The sequence below is a fragment of the Plectropomus leopardus genome, chromosome 10 (genome assembly GCF_026936395.1).
Source record: "Plectropomus leopardus strain MGB_pleo_1.0 chromosome 10, ASM2693639v1, whole genome shotgun sequence".
In the NCBI taxonomy this organism is placed as follows: domain Eukaryota; kingdom Metazoa; phylum Chordata; class Actinopteri; order Perciformes; family Serranidae; genus Plectropomus; species Plectropomus leopardus.
In genome coordinates, this window is record NC_142185.1 from 19,003,427 (window position 1) to 19,018,898 (window position 15,472).

Below are 15,472 nucleotides of genomic sequence, written 5' to 3' on the forward strand. Positions count from 1 at the left end.
GTCATCAGCTTTTCAGTCATATGAACCGTTTTTTCCTTCTTTTCTGCTGGAAATAACGCTAACGTTTAAAAGTATTTATTAATCGTGTCTTACCATGAATGTAGTTGGTTTTCGACGCAGTTGTCAACTTCCATCAGTCTTTAAAAAGGTAAGTTTAATTGTAGACTGCTACAAAGAGACTTTGTTTGGATAAATGATCCATAACTCCGCTCTGAAGTTCCGTGTTTTGCGCCTTTTACGCAAACCATTCCAGTGAGGTGAATATTTCCTCCTCCTTTTAAACTGAACAGTCTGGCATATCTATGTCATTTTGTCGCCGACACCGTGGATGACTCTGCCAACTTTTCCCTTCACATCCAAAACACTGCATCGCAACACTGATCTGAAAAAGTGGGGCGTCTCTCAGATCCAGTTTACCTTCCCTCCAGGCTCCAGATGAAGAGTTTAGCGCAACGGTACCGAGTCAAAGTTTACATCTTGGCAATCACACACCAGGCAAACACCTAACAGAACTGTGCCGTGACAAGCAACTCTAGTAAATCGACTCATTTAGCTTGAAATAAACCGTATCAGAACACATCTGTGCTGTTGTAGTTGTTTTGAACTTCCTTTTGCGCTATTTGTCTATAGTGACATCTTGTGGCTGATTATGGAAACGACCGGTTCCCCTGATACAAATAATTCAGAATCATAAATACCAAAACAGACTGTTAATTCCAAAAGAAAAACAACAAATTAAACACAGCAATGCAAAACACATGTTCAAAAGTATGTGAATATCTCCACATTTAAAAATGATAAAATGATAAAAGTGTGGAACAATGTTGATATAGATTCAAAAACATGAAACTACATTTTGGTTTTCATGTGAATGTTTTACAATTCTATTTTTGAGGGTTAAGGTCTGAATAATTTCTTTTTATTTGTGATAGGGTGGTTTAAATTCATAAGAACTTATGACATTTATAAACTGTTGCTTCTGCCTGAGCCTTTTCAGTCTCTACTTAATACATAGACTGTTCATTTTGTTTATACAGTTTGTATTGTTTGTACTTATTGTATTATATGTGATGACAGAATAAAACCCTGAACACTGAAACTGAAATGTTGTATTTTCATTTTATTTGTTTATTTAAGAGACATTGATGGATCACTGAACAGACCTACTGGACACAGGCCCAGGGGCCCAAAGTGGTAGGAGTCCCCTGACTTTGAACTGCAAAATGTCATAAGACATAAGAATCTCAAAACTACGACAAAGAAACACTGAAAGAAAATTACAAAGTGACACAAAATTAACTAAAAGAGATACAAAATTACCTTAATGAGACTCAAATAAGCAAAAGGAGACACAAAATTACCATAAAGAAACACAAAACCACAAAACATGCACAACGACTACGAAGAGACACAAAACAACCACACTGAGACAAAACAACTATAGAGTCTGTGTCTCTCTTGTAGATAGCTACATTTTATAAGCACAGCAGTCTCTGAGCAGGGAAATCCACCAAAGAATTATGGATGTTATAATTCAGACAGGGATACAGAGAATAAACATTGTATCAAATAAAAAAAATTAAAAGCACTTTTCATTTTAAAATGTCACATCATACAAAAAAGATAAACATTTTTTTTTTTTTTTTTGGTACTCTGTCACATGATGTGTTTTAAAACTGCAGAGTAGAGAATTGTCTGATGATGTTTGGTATTGTGTCCCAAAAGTTTGCAGGTCTAATGGAGAGCGCAGACCAGCTAAATTCAGTGGACCTGTGCCGTACTCCACAGCTGCCTCTGACAGATGCTCTTGATAGCCTCACACAGCCATCACAACAAAGCAAACACTATTTCTTTCTATAATAAGAATTAAGTAGACAATAGCTCAAACCATGAAAAAGAGTACCGGATTAAGGACATAAAAGGTATGAGGACAGTGGTGTCCACAAACATATTGTTCTCACCTAAATGTTGCTTAAAAAAAAAAAAGTTTAAGACTAATAAATATTTGGTAGATTTCATACAGGTGGCACAGTGCCAGAGATATTGGCATCTGCACAGTAGAACATCTCCACACCGTGTGAGCAGTCTTGAGGGTAGAGACCTGTCATGGTCAAACCAGTGATCATAACAAAGAAGCCAGTTATTATCAAAATGGTGGGTATCAAGTTTTCACCCTGGAAACAGCGTCCAGGGGAGAGTTTGAGGAAGCACGCAGATGGAATGATGAAGATCAGAGGTGTGGCACTCAGAACACCCTGGATGATAAAGGAGATCAATGTTAAGGTCGAATTAAACACTCATATGTACTTACCTAGATGAAATGTATATATGCTAAAGACTGGCTGAGTTGAATTGACTTACATTCAGCTCCAGAACAACTCCCAGACAGTCGTAAGCCAAAGATATTGATGTGCAAACTGCAACTATGAGCACTGTTATGGCGACATGCTCAGCTTTTGAAAGATCCCTACTGCAAATGACATTGGATAACACCTGAGAAGGAAAAAAGGAGGGAGAGAAGCCCACATATTTATTTTTTTTACAAGAATCACAGCCTTGCCGTTATGAATCAGTGAAGTTGCTGTTGCTGTAAAGAATCTACAAATTCTAAATCATGGATGCTTCACACACATCTTCAACCAGGCAGCAAACAAGATCTACTCAATCAGCACAGTTTAGAGATTAGAGTCACCAATGTAGTATCTGACCAAATGTCTCCCCTTCTGTTCCTGAGGTAAGACTTTGAATAACTGCCTGCAAAAGTGTTTTTCTGGACCATTTTGTCACAGTGAAGATGGCCATCAACTTTTCGATATAAAATCAAAATATTTTATTCTATTGAGGCATTTGTGTGAAATTTTGTCATAATAAAAATACGATTTCTTGATTATGGAAAAAAAAAAAAAAATGTTTTGTGAGGTCACTGTGACCTTGACCTTTGACCAGAAAACAGTAAACAGTTCATGTTGAGTCCAACTGAACAATTGTGCCACAGTTAAGGAAATAGGGCCTTCTTGAGATATCACATTCAAAAGAATGACACTGACTAGGTCATGGTGACCTTGACCTTTGACCACCAAAATCCAATCAGTTTATCACTATGTCTAAGTGGACATTTGTGTCAGATTTAAGGAAATTCCCTAGAGGCGTTCTTGAGATATTGTGTTCGTGAGTATGGGACAGATAACCTGAAAACATAGAGCCTCCGGCCACAGCACTTGCTGGTGCAGAGGAATGAAAATAATTTCATTTAGCACTGTGTTTTGAAAGAGGATAACACACACTTGAGGAGGACATAGGGACAAAGTTTTACAACTGACATTGTTGTACTGTAGTCCATTGAGCAGCTCTGCAGGAGCATTTGGGTGTAAAGTGCCAAGATTCATTTTTTCTCAAACCCTCAGAATACCACTTTCCCTCACATATGTGAACACTTAAGCGTTAAATTCTGAGGTTGGCGTATAAGAAAGTATCACTTACCTCTCGTGTAACAAAACACTCCAGTGGAAATGTGGTTATTATGCTGAAGCCAAAACAGAAGCGACCAAATGTTGCCAGGTTATCATCTCTGCAGTAGTTCTCAAATATGTCTCCTTAAGAGAAGTGAAAATATAAGGTCATAAAAATATATTTGTGACTTCACAAAAACAACTGGTTAAACATCAGTATCTCTTACATCCATACCTTGTGTGTAGCCAGTGAAGGTGGTGTAGCCAGCGACAGCAAATGCAGCACTGATGATTAGTGCAGAGCCTACAGACACGTGGGTGACCCGAGTCCAGTTAGTGAGCGTCGGCTGCTCCAAAGAACCATATATAAGAAAGCTGTTGTGGTGGCATATAAAAGCTAAAGAGACACAAAGGGGTAGCACATCAGTGTTATTTACATATAGAATGAAATCACTGAAAAATATTGCACATAACCAGTTTGAAGCAATTTACTTATTTGCTTAAAGTTAAAGTCTCATGGTGAATTAAACATTACTGTGTACTTTAAGACTGAGAGACTACCAACTACGCCTGTCTTAGCTCTGGCTATATAGTACTGTATTTTCCCAAGAGCATGCACATCCTCATCTAAATGCCCTCCTTTGTAGCAGTAGTAGCTATTATCATCCAGGCACTTGATCCAAGGCCATAATTTTCCCCGCAATGTGTGTAAAGGCCTTAGTCGACTGGACTCAAAGGGGGCACTCAAGGACACGGTCATACTAAAAAGGAGATGTCAGCAGACGTTCTCCGAGATGTTGCACACTGATATAAGTCAAAGCAATATTTAACAGGGTTGTAATAAATTAATAGTCTCAATCTTCTAATATTTGAGCTGAACTGCATGACTTGAATGGATAAGTCAGTGCATTAGAGCTATGGGCTTCTGCTTTTTGATAAGATACATTTATTGACATTAAAGCTGTTCTTATCCATTTTTGGCCACTAGGGGGCAGAAAAACACTAAAACAAGCTGGCAAATAAATAAATGCTTCATTATTGGTGTACCTCTCTCAGGTGTTTGGTGCTGCATCTTGATATTTCTTCAAAGGTAAGGCTTTGTGTGGATAATCTGTCTTTGTTTACACATTTTGCTCTCTATCAACAGAATGTGTTTGGCAGCCATCCTGGCTTGTGTTTTTGTATGTAGTACATAGTTTTTTTGTTGATCAAAAGTCAAAAGCTAAACTTATTGTGAGTAGCTCCATCATCAGCATCATGCAGACAAACTCACCAAAAGACATCACACCCACTGCCTGAATTGCGTTCCACTTTGCAAATGCCCATGCATTCTCTGTGGGGAGGCTATAGAGTGATATTCATATTTAGTCACCAAGAAAACACAGAAAGACATGATTAAGTTTGCAAGTAAGCAAATTGCAGAATACTCGTTCATACATTTGGGGTCCAAAGGTAGCTGCTCTGATGATAACAATGATGAGGATGGTGAATGTCAGCACCATTGACAGGAGGGACACCTGGTAACACACATGGAAGTTTTAGAGGCAGCTTTAAAATGACTTAATGACACACTTAACTGTTTAATATTTGGACTTACCCTCCCAAGTTTCTCGATATTTCGATAAAGTGAGAGCGGCAGTGTGAATGCGAGGGTCGATAGCAAGATGACAAAGTGACGCTCGGCGAGTATGTGATCTGGACCAACTGAAAACACAATACATGACAACATAAACATGAACTGTTTGAGCCATTTGAATATTTTAGATGCACTGTGTATGTTTAAAATTTGGATTTAATGCATGTGTGATGCAGTTTGTCTTTGCTCTGAGGAGGATGCAGCATACCTCCTGGTATTCTCTGAAACACTTTGGTCAGTGTGTCACCAGTTGTGATGTTGTAGCTAATCATAGCTGAGGAAGAAAGTAAAGCATAATTCTATTATTCATATCTGCAGCATCACTTATAAAGGACAAAAAGCCAGGCGGTACTGAACAGAATTAGTACAAATAAAATAAAAATAATTCAATTATTCATCAGACCACTCTGTAAATTACACATAAAACGTAATACATACAGGGGCCATGAGAGTTAAAATACAACAAAATTTCACAAAACATTACAAAATGCTGTTGTGGTTTTCTTAAATGTTGTGTTTTGTGAAATGTTGTTGTGTTTTCTGAAGTGTGTTACATTTTCTGAAACGTTACGGTGTTGTGTTGTTGTGTTTTGTAAAATGTTTCGTGTTTCCTGATATGCTTTTGTTTTCTAAAATGTTGTTGTGTTTTGTGAAAAGTGTTTTGTAAAAGCTTGCTGTGTTTTGTGGAATGTAGTGTTTTCTGAAATGTTCTTTTGTTTCGTGAAACATTGTTGTATTATTTCAAATGACCCTCAGGGTCACTGCTCTAAATACACCATGATAATAATATTCAACTTTGGATTGAACAACTTGCATATTTCATACATAAAAAAAAAACTCACCAATGAATGGATAAAGGAACTGAAGTGCAGATAAAATCAGAAACCCAGGAAACCCAAATGTCTTTTGCACCAATGACTGATAACTGTTAGTCTGTGACAGGTTGCCTCCTTTAATCAGCAAGATGATTGAATAATCTACCAAGAGATGAAACATAATATTAGTACTTGATAAATTAATGTCTCAATCTTCAAAATGAAAGCCAAAACACTCACCTGTGATGAACCCAACAACTATCAACAGAAGAAGGCCAAAGGGGAGCCCTGCCTGGTTCAATGCATATGGTAAACCTGGTCCAAAAATATTTGTATAAAAATAATGCATATGAACAACTGCATTATTTAACCAGAATTGTTTTTCTATCATAAAGAATAAAATATTACAATCAATTCTAAGTCTTAAAAGTTCCACACTTATCATATGTTGTTTGCCATAGCCTTCTGCATAATGACTCAGGCATTTTTTGAGGATGAAAGAGTTAAAGGGGAGAGTGGGGGGCAACAGGCGCCAGTCATATGACACGGAAGGTTTACCACTGCAGGACTTTAATGGTATGAAAGCTTCTCCTTGTTGCAGAAAACAGTATTATTGCATTATTTTTACGGAAAAATCTCAGTGAAAGTTACAGTTTAATCATGCATGTAATCGACTGCAGATAATCCAACAATTAGGTATTGTTGGGCAATATAGGCTTCTGAAATTATGAAGTGAGTATTTACCTATTATTCCAGATCCTATGATGGAATTGATAAAATTAAAAGACGCAGATATCATTGAATGCCGTGGCTCTTCGGCTGCTTTTTGTGGGGAAACCAATATGGTCCCTTCTTCATTGTTTAGCTAGAAAATAAGAACACCAAGCAGTAACTTTAACATCGCCAGAGATCAACTATCCGTCTTTTGTTCCTTTCCTACAGCAACAGCATCACTTACCTGCTGGGCCATTTCGAGCACCTGCTGGTCCCTGATATGGTTCCTCTTTGTGTCCTCAGTGTTTAACTCTCACATACTTACTGTGTGGCTGAATTGGGTAAAGTTTATAAATATTAAAAAAAAAAAAAGAAAAAAAAATTTGTTCAAGTAAAGCCTTGCAACATCTCAACAGCGCCCCTTGGGGTTACATTGGGCCTGGAGCTCCACCCCCTGACGTCCAAATGACACCCACTCAAGACACTCTCTGCACCCTGTGGACTCACCGCTAAAAGAAATGCAGATTAGTTTTTTTTTCTCTGATTTTATTGAATGTCTGTGGCCACCACTAAGCAGCAGGATCTATACGCGCGTCTGCAAATTGAGAGAAAGGCTGTTCGAAATTTACGCACCCGGTGTCATTAATTATTGAAAGCTTCTAATGTGACAGTATGATTATTAGCCCTCTTATGGCAGTCTTATTGTATGTCATAACTAGTTTATTCAGAGACGTCAATGGGGAATCTGAATGAGTCCAACACCATCAAATCTTTGCGCAAACCGTTTTATGTTTTTTCGTTTCTTTGTTTGTTGTTTTCCCCTTTCTGTCATGCCAAGGATTATTACTTTTAAAGTACGCTTTTTTTTCTGCTTAAAAAAATATCTCCAGTAGTTGCAGTAGTCAAAGCATGGGATTTATTTAATCAATTATTCAAGTAAATAAAGAACAGGGCAAAAGATAGTGGACTCTAAAACACTACTTGTTGTGTTAAGCCTGTAGCAAAATGGCACTTGTTGCCTCAGTGCAAATGTCTATTTTTATGCATGGACAGGGAGTGTTTTAGTGTCTGTGAACCACGGAGTCAACAAAGAAAAAAATGTTTGTACTGAGGTCTTAAGTTCTATATGTTGTGTATTATTATTATTATTATTATTATTGTCCTTTGGGACTTGATGGGGTGAACACTTCTCCCTTAAATTCATTAAAAGGGTACCTTCAACTTAAAATAATAAATGAAATAAGATAAAGATTCATTATAGATTCAATTTAAGACATTTCACCAATACAATGGTGGTGAACTGAATTTAGCTTGTGGCACATTGTTAAAAATGAGAAAACATTCAACACATTGTCACTCTTGACATCCACTAAACACTTTCCACTGAAGACATAGTCCCTATATGCAAACTGTTGACAGTGTGGTCTGTGGAAACCACCCCACCCCACCCATACCCAACCCCCCTACCTCATTGGAGAAGGGGCTGCTAGCAAATCCAAATTTAACCCTTGCCTTCGCTGTGTGAACCCTGTGGACATTGTAACATGAAGCAAATCAGCAGTGGTGTCATGTTTTAAACATATAGCCTATAATTTTAATGCAGCAGCACACAGATGTTAATTCAGCTACCCTCTGAGAAACAGGCTGTACTTTGATTCCAACACATGTTGACTCATGCACGGAAATTAGGAATTAAAGGATTTAAGGATTGTACAGCAAAACTGATTGCTAAAAAGAGTCCTTTGTTCAGGGTCAGAAATGATTAAAGAATAAGGAATGAATTGGAGACATAGCCTACTGTATAGTAAGCATTTTTTAAAACTAAGTCTTAACTACATACTTTACTGACACTCCCTTATGCTGTATAATAGTTAGGTACAGCATGTATATGTATTTCTCTCATAAAGACATATTTTATATATCTTATGTAATTACACCGTGTTATACTAATGCCATTCATCCAATTATGGATGCTTAGATGGAGTTATAAAAAAAACACATAAAATGGCCTCAAATTTGCTAACAACTGTATTTTAGTGTGTTAGAAATCTTTATGAATGTTGATTACTGGTTATATGCTAAAGAGTGGGGTTATTAAAAAGGTGTTTTCTTGTCATGCTATTTGGTTTCCAGTCTTGCCACAGACTTCGTTACATTTTTCTGTTATAAATGTAATACTATTTGCCTAACATCATATACATGGGTTAAAATTTTCTTGGACCAGACTTTCTTAATACAATTTTAGCTTTATATTAAACCTGTTAAACCTTTAAATAATTCAGTCTGTAATACTTTGAATTTGTTCCTGTTTTCATGTTCTTATTTATTTGTTCTACATTACAGTTTAAATAATTTTCCTGGATTATTTCCATTTTCTATTTTCACTCGCCTTTCTTTTTAATTTTTAAAATTATATTTTTCAATGGATTTACGCACACACACACACACACACACACACACACACATATATATATATATATATATATATATATATTTTCTATATATACACCTCCCAAGTAGCCATTGTGTCGGTGTGTTTTTCCATTCTGGAAACGTATAGGCTATGATACGTTACTACTTTGCTTGTTTCCACCAGGTGGCATCAGACTCACAATGAATCTCCCGGCTTACAGTGAAGTCACCCACCCAACTTCACAAAATTAATTGTTACTCATACGCAAAACATAAAAGGCAGCTGCAGAGATATCCCTGCGATGTGATATATGTGTTTTCCCATCGACTGGAGGCGATTTCGGCAGTTGCTGTGATGACTGAACACTTGCCCAGATGTTAAAATGACTACAGGCTCCTAAACTCTGACCTCCTTCTCTTACACACACACACACATACACACACACACACTCTTACAACACGATCTGATTCATAGTTGTGGCTTTAGCTTTTAGATTCTGATACTGGATTGCAAACATCTTTATTCCTGACAATTACGCACGATAATGTCCACCACAATATGATCTCAACAGCCATCCTGCCGTCTCTGCCCTCACTTGGTACCCAAGCACATCCGGAAGCACACTCTCAGTACAGTACTTTGACTCTGGCCGCACGGAGGGGCGGATAATATACACACACCCTCTCTCTCTCTGTCTCTCTCTCTCTCTCTCAGGGTTTTCCTGTTCAAATCGTGGAAATTACCAATTCTGCGCAGGGAGAAGCGTCAAAAACACCTTAAACAGACGGACTAGTTTATTTTAAACAACATTTTATCCACGTTGAAGCTCTTATTTTTTATTGTTCACCTGTCGAGGATGGAAAACTGATGGTGAGTAAACAGAATCTGTTGAAGTTGTGTGTGAGTGCTGTTTATCAAAAGAAATAGGGATGAAATTGGCTGAAAAGTTAATTAAGTCTGGTGAATGATTTATGGAAGTCTACAGCTGACAGAAAATTCATTTTTTAGAGAATCTATCTATCTATCTATCTATCTATCTATCTATCTATCTATCTATCTATCTATCTATCTATCTGTCTATCTATCTATCTATCTATCTGTCTGTGTCTCTCTGTCTGTCTGTCTGTCTATCTATCTATTATACTTATATTTAAGATTTCTCACACTTGACAATGTGATGCAGCCTTTGCATATCAAATTCTATCAAGTTGTTAAATGCAGTCTTTTATAATGTGTTGAAGGCCTGTATTGAAAAAAAAAAGTGATTGATCTCATGTATCTCATAAAGACTAGAGAGCAAATTATGGGCCACAAAATGTTATGGAACTTAATGAGCATGGCACCAACTGTTAGCCCACACTTCAGCTTAGACGACTTCCTGCCTGCATGACTGTCAACATCTTTATTAGATTGCTGTCAATTAGAGATTAGACTGTCCTGTTTTCCTTCTATCTGAACCGCACACACACTCTCTCTTTCTCTCTCTCACACACAGACACACACACACACACACACACACACACACACACACACATACAGAGTAGCCTGTCAGCTTATAAAAGAAGAAAAGTGCATTTATTCCAGTTATGGACTATGTTAAGAGCTCCCTATCATCAGCTTTTTCGCCAACGCCCTGAACGAGTGAGATCTAATCCCTGATCCTGTAGTCTGTGAGAGGCAGCAGCAAGCATTTGCTGTGAGCACTTAAGAGCTGTGAGTGTGTTGGTCCCTCAGGAGCCCACAGATACTGAGCTGTGATCTCTCTGTATTCAGGTATGTTACAGGTTAGGTATCCTGCTCACTGATGGAGAGGTGTCCCACCAATCATTAAGCTTGTTGGTCAGTCTGAAGTCGTCTTTGTTGCAGTGCTGCGGTTCAGTTGTAGGCCTGTTGAGGTGGTCAGCAGGACATTATCCAAAACAAGTTCAACGTTCATCAGAGTACATGAGTCTAAATTAAAGACACAATGTCCAAAAGTTATAGGTTGCTGCAATTATACAGTGTCCATGTAGAGATGTCTTGCAAGTGATTCCCATGTAAGTGAAGGCAGACAAAACACACCATCCGTAGTCTTTGTTAAAGTGCATTCCCTCCAATGGGGGGACATTTTAGTATATTTTTAGTATAGATCTATCTATCTATCTATACATTTATATATATATTACAGTCATACTATCTCTTATCTGCTGCTCAGCGAGGATTTTTATAGCCAGCATATGAATGATTACATCACCAATACGTCTTTCAATAGGCATATGGGCACGTGTTTTGTCTTGAGATAGAAAATGTGGAAGGCGTTTCTACTATACATTATTTGTCTTTTTTTTTTCTTTTTTTTTTTTACCTTTGTAAGGGTCTTCTTGCCTTTATTTTCTAATGTTTGTAGCTCACAGTTTGGTTTGAAGTCTGCTTTCAATAATCAGTTTTAAGATGTGGGCAAGAGGCAGGACTCCAGTGAGCTCGTAGGCCACTTTTACATGCATGCATACCCATTGTATTATGTCTTGTTTTAGTTTATTCATCACATTTATATTCAGGTTTGGGAAAAAAAATATTTAACTCTAACTTTAACTCTATCAAAAATAACACACAATATAACATAAGTGTGGCTTTTATAATGTGTCAGTACCTTTTGAATAGGCTTGAGTCTGTCACAAACCATCTCTTACCTTATTTCAGTGCTAAGAAGCATTTTGAGGTCAATGAAATTAAGTTTTGAAATGAGTAATGTGCATGAAATATTAAAGCTGAGCCTCTGTTTGACACTTCCTGAGCGTTTAATAGACTTTTAGGTGTATCATGCGGCCTCAGGCCAAGGTCAGTCATCACTTAAAGCTCATCAGAAGGACTCACTTAAATGTACAATGAATTGCAAATACCAAACTAATGTGTTGACATTGTGTTCCAGCGAGAGTGGAGGGAAGCAAATGTATCCATTTTTGGTTGGTCGGCGCAGCGTCATGATGCCGACAGGTTGCAGATAAATTGAAGTGGACCTATTTGAAGCTTCAAAGTGGCAGCTCATATCTAAGTTGTGTGTAATGAGTTGGGGACAGATTGACAGAATGACGCATACCTCTGTAGAGGTTAGTCGCTGCAGGTTGACCTTGTTGAGTGAACATCGAACCAAAGTTTATTTGGAAGTTTATTTGAAAGAAGTTTATCTTCCTGTTGTTTGATGTTGTTCCTCAATTATTGCTTTCAGTAAAGCCTCTATTGAATTGTGTTCATCTAAATAATCATATGTTGTAGTTATATGAAGGGACTGTTATCCTTTAAGACCATTACACTTCAGTGGTATGTTACCAGCGCACTTGATGACGACGAATGCTGTGGCCTCAGTACTCTGCCATACATTACAGTATGTCAACAATATGTGGTGTACTATAACAAAGAGGTTACTCTTCTTATAGGTCTCACATTTATTTTTGCCATTCACTAATGTTGAGCAGAAAATGTGCACCTCTTACTAAATCTATACAAAAGACAGTAATATGTATCCTTTATCTGACAGTCAATGTACTATACAGTAATTTTGTGAACTAAACCAAAAAAACAGGAAAAGGGACCAGTGATGATTTGGAAATTTGGTCCAAAATGGTTGGCTTTTATTTTGTGACATGTTGTTAGAAACCATTGCTTGTAGTGTGTTTGTGTTGGAGCTTGATCTGTTCCCTGACGGATACACAAACATATTTTCTGGAACATGTATAAAGAGGAATGTGTGCTTTTAGTCGACTTTTTCATTAAATGCTGCAAGTCTTTCAAGTCTCTGCCTGAAATACTAGTCGATTATAACTATTATTAAAATTATTATTTTTTTAATGTACACATTCAAAATTACATATTGACATAATTTGTCATTCCACTTAAATTTGTCTTTATGAAAAAAGAAATAACATTTTCTAATAACTAATATAAAGATGCCAGATTAAGAACAAAAAGGAGGGGAAAAAAACATAACATACATTGGCCTGTTTGCCCTGCAAGCAAGGTGGGAAGTCTATTAAAGATGACATTTCTAAAACCAGCATGGTTTGGCTGGAATTTGATTTTATTAGTGACTTATTTAACTTTTGTGGGATAATGTACAGTGCTCACAATGCATGGTTCTAACTGCCACACATTTAACCTGCATTTAAAATATATTTTTTTGTTATTTAAAAAATATGATCAACAGTTTCAGATGGCTCTAATAATATATGCAATATTTTTTCAGACTGCATTTAACCTAATTTTTCTCAATTCTGACTGTTTTCTTACTTTAAGACTAGTCAGCTTGTCTAAAGTCAAATCTCAGTAAAATTAGTTGTTTAGGAACATCCCTAATGAATACATTAACATAAAATAACATTCTTAATTTATTCCATGGGTTAATTTCTTGTGGATGGAGATGACATATTTAGATTTGATAAATAATATGGCAGGTGTATTTAAGTGTTTGCATTTGACCACTTCAGCAGTTCAGTCATTGGTTGTCTTTCTGTCCTGACTTGACAGCATCACTGATGCACATGTGTAAATGATTATCTCTCTGTGCAGGGGAACCTGCGGCAATGGTAATGCTGTTGATCTATTTACTTTGTGCACAATATGCTGATATTATCCACGACCAACATCCTTTCAGTTGAACATCCTGCTGTGTTTCTCTGTGTATCTCTTGTGTCTCTGTTAAACTGCCTCTTTCAGTGTAAATCTGACATTCAAGCAGTAAACCAGACATATAGCTTTTCTCTTTAGTAATTGGACCTCCGTTTTGTTGTTGCAATTACATCACACATGTACAACCCAGTGCTGTGGGCAGTTGATTGACCAGTGTGTTTGTGATTGATTTCTTGCATCACAGACACGGGTGGAAGTATTCTATTACACTATTACATTCAGATCAGGCAAAAGCTCTCAGTGAGAGGGCACCCAGAGAGATGCAGTGCAGTCTGTAGTGCATTCATATTTAATACTGCATAGGTCTGCCTAACACATCCTACCAGTCAGGCCTATTAGTAGGATGGATCTATTCCTCCCACCGCTCTGTCTCTGTGCTCTGGGGGAAAAGTGGACTCTTTTCATTTTGAGGGATGGAGGAGAGGAGCAAGAATCTCACCTGGAATTGATCATTGTCATGTCAAATCTTAATTTTATCTACAGAAGAGCAGATAATTAGATCTAATTTTACCATAGCTGGCAGGAATTTATGTGTATGACAGCCATCTCTAGACTCATTATAGCCTGCCACTTCCTGAGATGATGATCTCTGGCCAAAGAGCTGAACCACACCCACCTTCTTCTCCTCTCCTTTTAAAACACTCCTTATCTGCCAATACAAATTTGCTGCCAAAAATGCTTTCAATTATTTATATACAATAAAATAACATGTCATGTCAGATACAACTGTCAACCCCTATCAGAGCTCCTTATCTGTTCTGAACCCTTAGGCCTTTCTCATGCTGGAGGCTAGCTGTTCACTCTGAAGTTGCATGATGAAAAGATGGCACAGCTGCTTGTACCACCAGGTCCAGACAGCCTCCGCCCGTTTAGTCGTGAGTCCCTCAAAGCCATCGAGGCACGGATTGCAGAGGAGAAAGCCAAGAAGCCGAAGGGAGAGAAGAAAAAACACAATGATGAGAATGACCTCAAGCCCAGCCGTGACCTGGAGGCGGGCAAATCACTCCCTCGTCTGTATGGGGACACCCCTAAAGGCATGGTGTCGATACCGCTGGAGGACCCGGATCCCTACTACTGTAATGTAGGTCTGCCACACCCAACCTAAGACATACACACACACACACACACACACACACACACACACACAAACATTAAACAAGAAGGGAGGGCAAAACACTGGAGAAACAAGGGAAAAAAGATACTGCAAATACTGCAGATCCTAACAATGGTACTATCATTTCATATTTTGTAAATTAAATATTGCAAGTCAGTTGAGAAATAAGAGTATTTTATACATATTTGTCTTTTTCTGTCAGACTTTCATAGTACTAAGCAAAGGAAACTGCATCTTCCGCTTCAATGCCGCTCCTGCCTTGTACCTCCTGAGCCCCTTCAACTTCCTCAGAAGAATATCACTTAGGATTTTGGTACACTCATATCCTTTCTTTAAGAGAATAATCTGAGAAGCTTGAATTGTGTTTATGTTGAGACCGCAAAACATTTGTGGTCATGAGGTGTTTACATTGCCACCTTGCATGAGATTATGATAAATTATACAAAAAAAGGTGTTCAATCTCCAACAAAATAAGTGGCTTCCTTGACAGCTGCCTGCAAATTGTTCAGTATGGTGATCATGCTCACTATCCTCGTCAACTGTGTGTTTATGACATATAGTACAGTGCCTGAACACTTAAAGTTTGTAGAGTAAGTTACCTTTTATACCTTGAAGACCTTTTATACCTTTACCTAATTATACCTTGAATCACATACTCAGATTATATAA

General features: G+C 37.6%; 3 protein-coding genes across 3 annotated transcripts in view; 1 reads left to right on the forward strand and 2 right to left on the reverse strand.

Annotated features, from left to right (window-relative positions):
• Window positions 1–589, reverse strand: part of cobll1b (cordon-bleu WH2 repeat protein-like 1b) — a 28,865-nt gene extending 28,276 nt beyond the window's left edge. Inside the window, exon 1 of the mRNA XM_042495029.2 lies at window positions 94–589. Within this exon, the coding sequence (XP_042350963.2) occupies window positions 94–134 (41 nt within the window). The 5' untranslated portion in view covers window positions 135–589. The remainder of the gene's footprint in view (window positions 1–93) is intronic.
• A 522-nt stretch (window positions 590–1,111) lies between these two features.
• Window positions 1,112–6,990, reverse strand: slc38a11 (solute carrier family 38 member 11). Its single transcript, XM_042495285.2, has 12 exons — window positions 6,859–6,990; window positions 6,645–6,765; window positions 6,141–6,215; window positions 5,928–6,062; window positions 5,294–5,359; window positions 5,047–5,153; window positions 4,887–4,966; window positions 4,723–4,793; window positions 3,685–3,846; window positions 3,481–3,593; window positions 2,362–2,493; window positions 1,112–2,255 (listed from the first exon to the last, which is right to left on the reverse strand). The coding sequence occupies exons 1-12, from the start codon at window positions 6,868–6,870 to the stop codon at window positions 2,016–2,018; spliced, it is 1,314 nt and encodes a 437-aa protein (XP_042351219.2). The 5' UTR covers window positions 6,871–6,990; the 3' UTR covers window positions 1,112–2,015.
• Window positions 6,991–9,722: 2,732 nt separating this feature from the next.
• The window catches only part of scn1laa (sodium channel, voltage-gated, type I-like, alpha), a 32,256-nt gene continuing 26,506 nt past the window's right edge, over window positions 9,723–15,472 (forward strand). Inside the window, exons 1-4 of the mRNA XM_088083223.1 lie at window positions 9,723–9,897; window positions 14,460–14,770; window positions 15,006–15,124; window positions 15,304–15,393. Of these exons, the coding sequence (XP_087939349.1) occupies window positions 14,513–14,770; window positions 15,006–15,124; window positions 15,304–15,393 (467 nt within the window). The 5' untranslated portion in view covers window positions 9,723–9,897; window positions 14,460–14,512. The remainder of the gene's footprint in view (window positions 9,898–14,459; window positions 14,771–15,005; window positions 15,125–15,303; window positions 15,394–15,472) is intronic.

What these genes read in the sequence shown, in the direction of transcription:
- slc38a11 (XM_042495285.2), bottom strand. An exon ending in AGTTGTTGGGTTCATCACAG is followed by an intron (nt 6,063 to 6,140) that starts GTGAGTGTTTTG and finishes ATCTCTTGGTAG; the next exon opens with ATTATTCAATCATCTTGCTG. An exon ending in CTTCACTGGCTACACACAAG is followed by an intron (nt 3,594 to 3,684) that starts GTATGGATGTAA and finishes ACTTCTCTTAAG; the next exon opens with GAGACATATTTGAGAACTAC.